At 44.2% G+C, this 12649-nt stretch overlaps 1 protein-coding gene across 2 annotated transcripts in view; it reads left to right on the top strand.

Moving 5' to 3' along the window:
• LOC309629085 (uncharacterized protein) overlaps positions 1-12649 on the top strand; it is an 82951-nt gene that overhangs the window by 41259 nt on the left and 29043 nt on the right. The window contains exons 3-4 of one of the 2 annotated variants that reach the window (XM_082392805.1): positions 1531-1637; positions 1854-1992. In XM_082392805.1, the coding sequence (XP_082248931.1) occupies positions 1620-1637; positions 1854-1992 (157 nt within the window). In that variant the 5' untranslated portion in view covers positions 1531-1619. Of the gene's footprint in view, positions 1-402; positions 1163-1530; positions 1638-1853; positions 1993-12649 lie in introns of those variants that run through there. The other variant, XM_082392806.1, reaches the window with a different exon arrangement.

Raw genomic sequence — 12649 nt, 5'->3', positions numbered from 1 at the left:
GGGGGTAAATTCATCCCTGAAACCATATCCCAGCCTGGGCCCTGTGGAAATTACAATCCCACTCATCTTTAGAAAGCGACCTCAGAACTCAAGGCTTAAAGGCTGGCCAATCTAACGACGTGACCAGCAAAATCCATGGAGATTCTTTAGCAAAAAATAGCACAATGCACGTTGGCCTCACAATACTGAAGAGGACTCTGGAGGTTAGAAGCAAGAATTAGAGCGCCCTCTTCTGGCAGAGCCTTCCTTCCCCCCCCCCCCCACCCTACCTCTGTAAAAGACCCTCCTGCCCATGCTCTGCCCCAGGCTGGCCAGCACCCCCCTCCCCAGTCTGCCCCCCCTGCCCCCCGCTGCATCCTGGGCCTGTCTCTACCTCGTCACTCATCACACCATCACACTGCATTGTGCTGCCCGGGTTGGCGTCTGTCTCCCCCAGTGGACAGTAAGTCTCCTGGAGGTAGGGCCTGGGTTCAGAGAACGTTTGGAAAGTGAATAGACTCATCACTGGCGTTTCTCTTGTGTCTTTCACGATCACCTCAAGCACCCTCACACCCCACTGAGACAGAGCCCTGGCACTGCCATTCGGTGAACCGCCAGGGTGGTGAGAAAAGTCTAGAATGTCCATTTTCTCTGTCATGGGGAAGAGGCAGACCTGGAGCCAGGGCTGCAATCGCAAACCAGAGCTGCAGGGCCACCTGCCAACTTGTCACTCTGGGCCTACCTCCCTGCCAGGTAGGAAGGGACCACAGTATTTTCCTCCTCTTAGAGGCTAAGAAATCAACGGAGCAAGGTAAGCCAGCTTTCAAGGCCAACTTCCAATCCAGCTCCCCTGCCACCCAACCCTTTCTTGCAGCTGAGGTGTTGGCCAATGAGAGTTTGGCTTCTGCTTTCCCATCTTTCTTGGCAACATTCACAACCCTCCCCAGTGGTGAGCAATGCAAGTTCCAGGCATGCCTTGCTTCATTACTGGCTGCCCAGGTGTCACTTTAACCACAGGGTGAGTGCCTAACTGGTCATGGGCTGATAAACATGCAAATTTCCATATGCAAACAGTGTTAGGTTGAAGCTTCTTTCCCACTAAGAAAGATACCTGACAACAAGCTGAGAAAGTTGGGTGCGAGCCCATGTCTTCCTGGCACCATCCACCATTCACGGTTACCAGGTATCTGGGAAAACAAGCTGCTTGTCCCCTCATGCAGGAGTGAGTAAACAGTATACACCCCTCTTCTTCAAGCCCCTAGAGGGTGACTTAAACAGGTACAGCCCGATCCTGGTTCTGGGTAAAAGTACTTTTTTGCTTACTTGTTTCAGTGGTGTTTGAGGTTGGTGCAGTTTGTGTGCATGTGATGTGAGTGGGCATGTGATGCGAGTGGCTTCTACACTATCACGGAAACCCTCAGCCTAGTGGCTTTCCACTTTCTTGGGGCCTCGACTCCCATCAGTAGCAGGGATCCTCGCTGTGAGGCAGTGGTGCTTTTTCCAGTAGGTGCCAATGTACAGACCTACAGACCCAGGCTCATTTTCTCACAGGTTTCAACCTGGGGCCACAAGAACTAGGGACGGACTGCATCTCCTTTCCTGAAGCCCTCAATGGAGCAGCGGGAAGTGACGGTGCAGGCATGGGTGACTCGGCCAGGGTGAGGCCTGCAGCTCATTCATCTTGGTCTCTGGCCCTGATGGGGAGGAGAGGACACACAAGGGTGGGAGACTCCCGCAGAAGCACCCACCAGAGGAGGGTCAAGGGCGGCCTTCTGGGTACAGGATGGGAAGCCAGGAAAGGAAACCACCCTGGAGTTACGATTTTGTGTTAAGGCTCTGGGGAGCCATTCTTTTTTACGTGATTTGATTGGCAGCAAATAATAAAAAACGAAAACAACAGTGGAGAAGGGTTACTGAGATACAAGCAACAAAAGGCCCTCTGGAATCCTAATCAGTGTCCGGAAGCTGGAAGCTTCCCGGGGAAGAGGAAGGAGTGGATTCTTGGATCCAAAGGTCAGGCTGGGTGCGGGCGGGCGCAGGGAGCGAGGGAGGATAAGGGGAGGACGCGCAGGGGGCCGGGACTGGAAGGCAAGGCCCGGGTCTCACCTCCGGCCGCCCGCGCCGCCAGGGGGCGCCCTCTCGGGAGGGAGTCCCGCGTCCGGCGGACGGGGCCTGGGGACGGGGGCGGGGCCGGGGCGGGGGGGGCGGGGGGGGGCGGGGCCCGGGCCCTGTTCTCGCGCCGGCCAGAGGAATGCGGCCTTTGGCTCTTTCCCTGTCCGCCTTCCGGTCGGCGCAGGAATGTGAACAGGGTGTTCACTGCGCGCTCTGGACGCACAAGTTCGGTCCCCTCCCATCGGAGAACGCCTGGCAGCGGCCCCAGGGGAGGCCCCCTGTCTGCCACCCCACAGGACCTGCCGCACATCCGGCTGGAGGACAGGGTCCTGAGGGCTCTCAGGCCAGCTGGGACTCAGCACCAGCCCCCGGGTAGCGGTGCTTCGAGACCAGGTGTGGTTTAGAAAAGGAGGGAAACCTGAAGTAGTCCACTCAGGCACCGAGAAGGCAGGGCCTATAGCTGGAAGGGGAGATGGAATCCACCTTCTCTGCCACCAGCCTCAAGGGGCAGAGTTCAGACCCTAGATTTGCCCATCTTTAGGGCATGTTGTGGATGGCAAGGCCTGGAGATAGGAAGGGAAAAGCAGACAATCCAGTTTGGGATTAGGTGCTCTTTGACCAGCCAGGGAGAGACTGAATATCCAAGAATAAGCATTTAATTCATTCAACAAATATTTACCAAGACTCTGCTCTGTGCCAGTCCCTGAGCTAAATTCTGGGGACACAGAGGTGAACAGGGCATCACCTGTCCTTTAGGAGCTGACATTCTGATCCTAGAGACAGTCACTCAAACACCCAGAGAGAGGGAAGAAGCTGAGGGTGATGGGGAACATAAAAGAATAGCCCAGATTGGGAGATCCAGGAAGGCTTCCTGGGGGAAGCTGCCAAGTGACGTGAAAGGCCAATAGGAGTTAGCCCAAAAGATGGGGGAACAGTGTTCTAGACAGAGGGAACCTTGTGTTCAGAGGCTGAAGGAAGACCATGTGATCCAACTGGTTCCCTGAGCCTGCCTCCCCAAAAGTGCCTGCCATGCCACCAGCTGAGTCACAACAAGGATCAGGGTTCCACCTCAGTTGAGCCCATGATATTGGTTGGTTTATGGAGCTCCCATTCTGCAGGAAACACAGTAGTGGGCCTATGAGGAGTATAAAGAGCATCATGACTCAACATGATGCTTTGGGGTATTTTGGGGACAGAGACATAAAGCCCATAAAGCATCTGGCATGGTACCTAGCAACTAGTAGATGCTCAGTAAACACTGGCTGGTCTTCGACGCCCTGCCTGATTCATTGACTCCTCTTTCCCTTCAAAGTAGCTGTTTGTGCTTCTGAGAAGGGCAGCTGTCCAGCTCTTCTGCCCTGGGGAAGTGCTTGGCTGAGGGATGGACACTGGTCATGGAACTTCCTATTTTTTTGTCCCTCCCTGGTTGAGGAGAGGAGCAGGCAGGAGATGAGAGTGGCGTGGTTGGCCATCATAAAGGTCCTGGAATACATCTGGGACATCTGGTGCTGCAGGTGCAAAGGACTGGGAGCAGGGAAGGACCTCACCTGTAGGTGCATTGTGGGAAGACGGCCCGTGGGTGAGGATAGGAGGGTCAGGGCCAGGAAGGCTGGACTTGGGCAGTAGTTCAGAAAAGGAGCGGTAAGAGCCTGATAAGAGCTGAAGGGGGAGTGCTGGGTGACAGAGACTGAGGAGGCTGATGAGACCAGACTCTTCAGCTGATTGGCTGCAGGGTGGAGCCAAGGCCCCAAATCCACTGTTAGATCCTCACCTGGTGTGGGTCAGTACGGATCTGAGTACAGGAGGCCACCTGGGATGATAGCCAGTGCATCCCAAATGTTCCTGAGTGATGGAACAAGAATGTTTACGTGCAGAAATTCTTTGTCCAGCCACCCTCCCAGGAATGCACCAGGACCTAAATTCTTCTGTATAGAGGAAAAGTGCAGGCCTTGGAATGGCCTCTCCAGCATTGTTCCTTGGCAAACACAGGAAGATGGGTTTCCTTTAGCTTTGTGGTGCTGACATCTGAATCCGGACCCCTCCCCCAGCCTTTGGGGTGGGGGAAGGGTGGCAGAGGACCAGGCAGTCAATGGAAAATAAACAACCACCTCTGCTCTTCTGACTTATTTCACATTCTTAGAATTTCCTCCCTTAGATTCTGGCTTTGTTATTTTAAAACTCCATGCCTTGGGTAGGGCTGGGATAATCCCTTGCTGCTGTTGCTGTGGTGAGGCAGGTCCACACAGGGGGCACAGGCCCGGCACCCCAGGAGAAGGGGCCCAGCCATCAGCCTGGTATCAGTGAGCTCCTGACTCAGCCTGTGTGAGGGAGACTTTCGGGGCTGGGTGTAGTGTTTCCTTCCGTCACCAGTTCATTCGTTCATTTATTTGTTCTTTCATTCTTTCAACAGCTGTTTATTGAGCACTATCAGGTATACTGCACTGTGCTGGATGCTGGAAATAGAGAGACGAATTAATTGGAAAAAATGAAAATAATCTTAGGGGAAGATGCCATAATCAAGATGAATATTATTTTAATGCAATATTAAAAAAATAAAAATCAATCCATGGTGAACAAAACAGTAGAATTTTAAATAAAGACAGAAGAATCTGAGGGAAAGGAAAAATGAGTAATACTGATTATGGGTTCAGAATTGAATACAGCATTGGCAGAATATCATACAAGTATTAAAATATCTCATGGAAGTTTGCTTATCGACTTAGAAAGAAACTCATGGTATATCATTGAGTGAAAAATAGATTACAGAACCATATATAAAGTATGGTTTCTATTAAAAATATATCCAGGTCCTGGAAACTGTAAGAGCATATGCCAAGATGTTAATTGCTTTCTCTCTTTTATGGCCTTCATTTTGTTTGTCTCTGCTTTTTTGGTTATTTTAACAGTGAACATGTAATACTTGTATAATTAAAGATATTTCAAAAAGACAAGAGAATTGTAGCAGAGCAAGCTGGGCTGTACAATGTAGTTAATCCTGGGCTATGAGAGACTGGAGAATTCCCCAAATCACCCTGCTTCTCAGTGCTGGCAAGGAGGCAGGACCAGGTTTACCACTCCCACTTTATAGATGAGGAAGCCGAGGCTCAGCGAGGTGGAGGACTCAGAGAACAGTACCATTGGGACCTGGTGGAACTGGCCTTTTCATGCTGCCCTACTGGATCCGCATTACCCACAGCCTGGTTTGCTGGGTCTCTTGCTTCCCAGCTTCTTCCAAACTGAAACCTCTAAGCCTTCCTTCTTCTTGGCCAGCTGCTCCCCCATTGACCTACCTCTTCCGTTGGTGCTTTCTCAACAGAGAGCATAACTGTAGGAAGAAAACCTGCAAGAAATATCTGGGTGGGTGTGGCTGGCTCCTCTCTGGGCTTGTGAGGGACTGAGTGAAGGAGTGAGAAAGTATTTCCAGTGTTATGTTTTTCTCTCTGGCACAGACACACCCCGCAGACTGGCATGAATCATAAGTAACTCTCTAAAGACCCCATCTTCCTGGAAATGCCTAGTGGTATTTCCCAGAGTTCAGAAGCCATCAGCCCTTCATGCCAGCAGGCTTGCCTATTGCCCACCTGCTGCAAACTTCTGGCCGTCCCCGGGGGAGGGCCCTGAGGGAAGAGGGGCCTGAGGCAGAGGTGCCACTTCTGGAAGCTGCGGCCACTCTGGGGTTTGTTCACACAAGCCTCAGAGCTGAGACCTTCCTGACTTAGCAGTCCAACTGTCTTAAGCATGGTGCCTGTGGAGGCAGAATTGAGGCCCCTTCTCTCCTAAGAAGTGGGTTCCTGGGCTCCAGCCCACTCTTAGCAGTGTGTGGTCTCTGCTTGTCTATTGAATGCCATGAAGCAAGGGCACCCTTGCTTCTAAACGTGGGTGTGGCAGATTGCATTTCCCAAAGATGGCTGTGATAATATTCCTCTTGCAGCTGGCTATGGCTATGTCTCTAAGTTATGGCAATGACATGTAAGTGGAATTATTGTGTAGAAATTTCTGGAAAGTTTCTTTCAAAGAGAGGTGGGATGCCCTTCTTGTCGCTTTCTCCATACTGCTGCCTGTATTACAGATTGGATGGCTGGAGCTCTAGCAGCCTTCTTGGACCATGAAGACTTGGGGTGGGGGAAAGCTTTAAAAAATGCAAGAAACCCAGAAGCTATGAAAGAAAAATTAACATATTTGACTAGATTACAATTTCAAACTTTGTGTGGCAAGAGATAACACAAAGACAACAGATAAAGAGATTTGAAAACCATGTTTATAAACCAGGACAAAGGGAGCAAAGAATTTTTAGAAACTGACAAGAAAAAGATAAATGACCCAATAGAAATATTGACAATTTATTTAAGAACAATTCTAAAGAACCAAAAGATATGAAAAATCACTAGTAGTTAGCAAAGTAGTTAAATCAGCCACCTCCCCAAAATGAAAAGGAGTGGTAATACCTATTGCTTGTGGACCTGCAGAGAAAGAAAGGGATATTCACATACATTGTTAGTGGCAATGTTCATTTTTATAGGCTTTCTAAAAAATCAATCTGGCAGCATCAATTAAAATTATTATATAAAATTAACAATTTGATATATTATAAATTGTATAAATTATATGTACATAAATATATTTTGACTGCCAATCTATTCTTTATCATCTATCCTCAATATCTGTACAAGATAATGTTAATTATTGCAGCTCTGTCCATAGTGTCCAAAAATTGGAATCAAAGTGAATGACCAGTTATAGGTTGAGTAAATTAGTGTGCATCCATACCTAGGAAAGTTGTGCAGCCATTTAAAAGAATGAAATAGAGAAATGCCATAATAAATTATCATTAGACATTGATGAATAAGAAAAGCAAGATGAAGAAAAGCATTTACAGTATTTAGGGAAAAAGATGATTTAAAAACCTAGATATAGCAGAAGCAAGAAGAACTACAATCCTGCAGCCTTTGGAACAAAAACCACATTCACAAAAAGATAGACAAGGTGAAAAGGCAGAGGGCTATGTACCAGATGAAGGAACAAGATAAAACCCCAGAAAAACAACCAAATGAAGTGGAGATAGGCAACCTTCCAGAAAAAGAATTCAGAATAATGATAGTGAAGATCATACACGACCTCGGAAAAAGAATGGAGGCAAAGATCAAGAAGATGCAAGAGATGTTTAACAAAGACCTAGAAGAATTAAGAGCAAACAAACAGAGATGAACAATACAATAACTGAAATGAAAAATACACTAGAAGGAATCAATAGCAGAATAACTGAGGCAGAAGAACAGATAAGTGACCTGGAAGACAGAATGGTGGAATTCACTGCCAAGGAACAGAATAAAGAAAAAAGAATGAAAAGAAATGAAGACGGCCTAAGAGACCTCTGGGACAACATTAAACACAACAACATTCACAATAAAGGGGTCCCAGAAGGAGAAGAGAGAAAGGACCTGAGAAAATATTTGAAGAGATTATAGTTGAAAACTTCCCTAACATGGGAAAGGAAATAGCTACCCAATCCAGGAAGTGCAGAGAGTCCCATACAGGATAAACCCAAGGAGAAACACGCTAAGACACATAGTAATCAAATTGGCAAAAATTAAAGACAAAGAAAAATTATTGAAAGCAGCCAGGGAAAAATGACAAATAACATACAAGGGAACTCCCATAAGGTTAACAGCTGATTTCTCAGCAGAAACTGTACAAGCCAGAAGGGAGTGGCATGATATACTTAAAGTGATGAGAGGGAAGAACCTACAACCAAGATTACTCTACCCAGCAAGGATCTCATTCAGATTCGATGGAGAAATCAAAAGCTTTACAGAGAAGCAAAAGCCAAGAGAATTCAACACCACCAAACCAGTTCTACAACAAATACTAAAGGAACTTCTCTAAGTGGGAAACACAAGAGAAAAAAGGACCTACAAAAACAAACCCAAAACAATTAAGAAAATGGTCATAGGAACATACATATCGATAATTACCTTAAACGTGAATGGATTAAATGCTCCAACCAAAAGACACAGGCTTGCTGGATGGATACAAAAACAAGACCCATATATATGCTGTCTACATGAGACCCACTTCAGACCTAGGGACACATACAGACTGAAAGTGAGGGGATGGAAAAAGATGTTCCATGTAAATGGAAATCAAAAGAAAGCTGGAGTAGCAATACTCATATCAGATAAAATAGACATTAAAATAAAGAATGTTACAAGAGACAAGGAAGGACACTACATAATGATCAAGGTATCAATCCAAGAAGAAGATATAACAATTATAAAAATATATACACCCAACATGGGAGAACCTCAATAAATAAGGCAACTGCTAACAGCTCTAAAGAGGAAATCGACAGTAACACAATAATAGTGGGGGACTTTAACATCTCACTTACACCAATGGACAGATCATCCAAACAGAAAATTAATAAGGAAAAACAAGCTTTAAATGACACAACATACCAGATAGATTTAATTGATATTTATAGGACATTCTATCCAAAAACAGCAGATTACACTTTCTTCTCAAGTGTGCACAGAAGATTCCCCAGGGTAGATCACATCTTGGGTCACAAATCAAGCCTCAGTAAATTTAAGAAAACTGAGATAATATCAAGTATCTTTTCTGACCATAACACTATGAGATTAGATATCAATTACAGGGGAAAAAAACGTGAAAAACACAAACACATGGAGGCTAAACAATACGTTACTAAATAACCAAGAGATCACTGAAGAAATCAAAGGGGAAATCAAAAAATACCTAGAGACAAATGACAATGAAAACACGATGATCCAAAACCTATGGGATGCAGCAAAAACAGTTCTAAGAGGGAAGTATATAGCTATACAAGCTTACCTCAAGAAACAAGAAAAATCTCAAATAAACAATCTAACCTTACACCTAAAGGAACTAGAGAAAGAAGAACAAACAAAACTCAAAGTTAGCAGAAGGAAAGAAATCATAAACATCAGAGCAGAAATAAATGAAATAGAAACAAAGAAAACAATAACAAAGATCAATAAAACTAAAAGCTGGTTCTTTGAGAAGATAAACAAAATTGATAAACCATTAGCCAGACTCATCAAGAAAAAGAGGGAGAGGACTCAAATCAATAAAATTAGAAATGAAAAAGGAGAAGTTACAACAGACACCGCAGAAATACAAAGCATCCTAAGAGACTACTGCAAGCAACTCTATGCCATTTAAATGGACAACCTGGAAGAAATTGACAAATTCTTAGAAAAGTATAACCTTCCAAGACTGGACCAGGAAGAAACAGAAAATATGAACAGACCAATCACAAGTAATGAAATTGAAACTGTGATTAAAAATCTTCCAACAAACAAAAGCCCAGGACCAGATGGCTTCACAGGTGAATTCTATCTAACATTTAGAGAAGAGCTAACAGCCATCCTTCTCAAACTCTTCCAAAAAATTGCAGAGGAAGGAAAACTCCCAAACTCATTCTATGAGGCCACCATCACCCTGACACCAAAACACGACAAAGATACTACAAAAAAAGAAAATTACAGACCAATATCACTGATGAATATAGATGCAAAAATCCTAAACAAAATACTAGCAAGCAGTATCCAACAACACATTAAAAGGATCATACACCATGATCAAGTGGGATTTATCCCAGGGATGCAAGGATTCTTCAGTATACTCAAATCAATCAATGTGATACACCATATTAACAAACTGAAGAATAAAAACCATATGATCATGTCAATAGATGCAGAAAAAGCTTTTGACAAAATTCAACACCCATTTATGATAAAAACTCTCCTGAAAGTGGGCATAGAGGGAAACTACCTCAACATAATAAAGGCCATATATGACAAACCCACAGCAAACATCATTCTCAATGGTGAAAAACTGAAAGCATTTCCTCTAAGATCAGGAACAAGACAAGGATGTCCACTCTCACCCTTATTATTTAACATAGTTTTGGAATTCCTAGCCACAGCAATCAGAGAAGACAAAGAAATAAAAGGAATACAAATTGGAAAAAAATGAAGTAAAACTGTCACTGTTTGCAGATGACATGATACTATACATAGAGAATCCTAAAGATGCCACCAGAAAACTACTAGAGCTAATCAATGAATTTGGTAAAGTTGTAGGATACAAAATTAATGCACAGAAATCTCTTGCATTCCTATACACTAAGGATGAAAAATCTGAAAGAGAAATTAAGGAAACCCTCCTATTTACCACTGCAACAAAAAGAATAAAATACCTAGGAATAAACCTACCTAGGGAGACAAAAGCCCTGTATGCAGAAAACTGTAAGACATTGATGAAAGAAATTAAAGATGATACCAACAGATGGAGAGATATACCATGTTCTTGGATTGGGAGAATCGATATTGTGAAAATGACTATACTACCCAAAGCAACCTACAGATTCAATGCAATCCCTATCAAATTACCAATGGCATTTTTTACAGAACTAGAACAAAAAAAACTTAAAATTTGTATGGAGACACAAAAGACCCCAAATAGCCAAAACAGTCTTGAGGGAAAAAAACAGAGCTGGAGGAATCAGACTCCCTGACTTCAGACTATACTACAAAGCTACAGTAATTAAGACAATATGGTACTGGCACAAAAACAGAAATATAGATCAATGGAACATGATAGAAAGCCCAGAGATAAACCCACGCACATATGGTCAACTAATCTATGACAAAGGAGGCAAGGACATACAATGGAGAAAAGACAGTCTCTTCAATAAGTGGTGCTGGGAAAGCTGGACAGCTACATGTAAAAGAATGAAATTAGAAAACTCCCTAACACCATACACAAAAGTAAACTCAAAATGGATTAGAGACCTAAATGTACGTCCAGACACTATAAAACTCTTAGAGGAAAACATAGGAAGAACACTCTTCGACATAAATCACAGCAAGATCTTTTTTGATCCACCTCCTAGAGTAATGGAAATAAAACCAAAAATATACAAATGGGACCTAATGAAACTTCAAAGCTTTTGCACAGCAAAGGAAACCATAAATAAGATGAAAAGACAACCCTCAGAATGGGAGAAATATTTGCAAACGAATCATCGGACAAAGGATTAATCTTCAAAATGTATAAACAGCTCATGCAGCTCAATATTAAAAAAACAAACAACCCAATCTAAAAATGGGCAGAAGACCTAAATAGACATTTCTCCAAAGAAGACATACAGATGGCCAAGAAGCACATGAAAAGCTGCTGAACATCACTAATTATTACAGAAATGCAAATCAAAACTACAATGAGGTATCACCTCACACTAGTTAGAATGGGCAGCATCAGAAAATCTACAAACAACAAATGCTGGACAGGGTGTGGAGAAAAGGGAGCCCTCTTGCACTGTTGTTGGGAATGTAAATTGATACAGCCACTATGGAGAACAGTATGGAGGTCCCTTTAAAAACTAAAAATAGAATTACCATATGACCCAGCAATCCCACTAGTGGGCATATACCCAGAGAAAACCATAATTCAAAAAGACACATGCACCCCAGTGTTCATTGCAGCACTATTTACAATAGCCAGGTCATGGAAGCAACCTAAATGCCCATCAACAGACGAATGGATAAAGAAGATGTGGTACATATATACAATGGAATATTACTCAGCCATAAAACGGAACGCAACTGGGTCATTTGTAGAGACGTGGATGCATCTAGAGACTGTCATACAGAGTGAAGTAAGTCAGAAAGAGAAAAACAAATATCGTATATTAATGCATATATGTGGAACTTACAAAATGGTACAGATGAACTGGTTTGCAGGGCAGAAATTGAGACACCAAAGCAGAGAACAAATGTATGGACACCAAGGGGGAAAAACGGCAGGGAAGTGGGGGTGGTGGTGTGATGAACTGGGAGATTGGGATTGACATGTATACACGGATGTGCATAAAATGGATGACTTATAAGAACCTGCTGTATATAAAAAAAAAAAACCTAGAGACATATATATATATATCCTTTTTTGGGTCCTTCAAGAATCAGTCACTAAAATGGGATATTAGACTTCAAGTTTATTGGGAAAAACTCCTGTGATTAAAAAAATGGGGAGTTTGGGGCTTCCCTGGTGACGCAGTGGATAAGAATCTGCCTGCCAATGCAGGGGACACAGGTTCGATCTCTGGTCCAGGAAGATCCCACATGCTGCGGAGCAACTAAGCCCATGCGCCACAAGTACTGACCCTGCACTCTAGAGCCCGTGAGCCACAAGTACTGAGCCCACATGCCACAACTACTGAAGCCCGCGCGCCTAGGGCCCGTTCTCCACAACAAGAGAAGCCACCGCACCGCAACCAAGAGTAGCCCCCACTCGCAGAAAGCCCACGCGCAGCAACGAAGACCCAAAGCAGCCAAAAATAAATAAATAAATAAATTTTAAAAATGGGGAGTTTGCTGGAGGAGGCTAGGAGAATGCAGTTCTAAGAAAGTTTCGGCAACTCGGATGGGGTGTCACTGAATCAAAGTCCCAGGTTCCTGGAGTCCAGTGTCCTGGGAACAGGCCTGGCTTAATGTCCGTGCCTTGCTGGGTCAGA

The sequence above is a fragment of the Balaenoptera borealis genome (assembly GCF_965194805.1).
Source record: "Balaenoptera borealis genome assembly, chromosome: 5".
Taxonomy (NCBI): Eukaryota; Metazoa; Chordata; class Mammalia; order Artiodactyla; family Balaenopteridae; genus Balaenoptera; species Balaenoptera borealis.
This window is presented reverse-complemented; position numbering and strand designations above follow the sequence as displayed.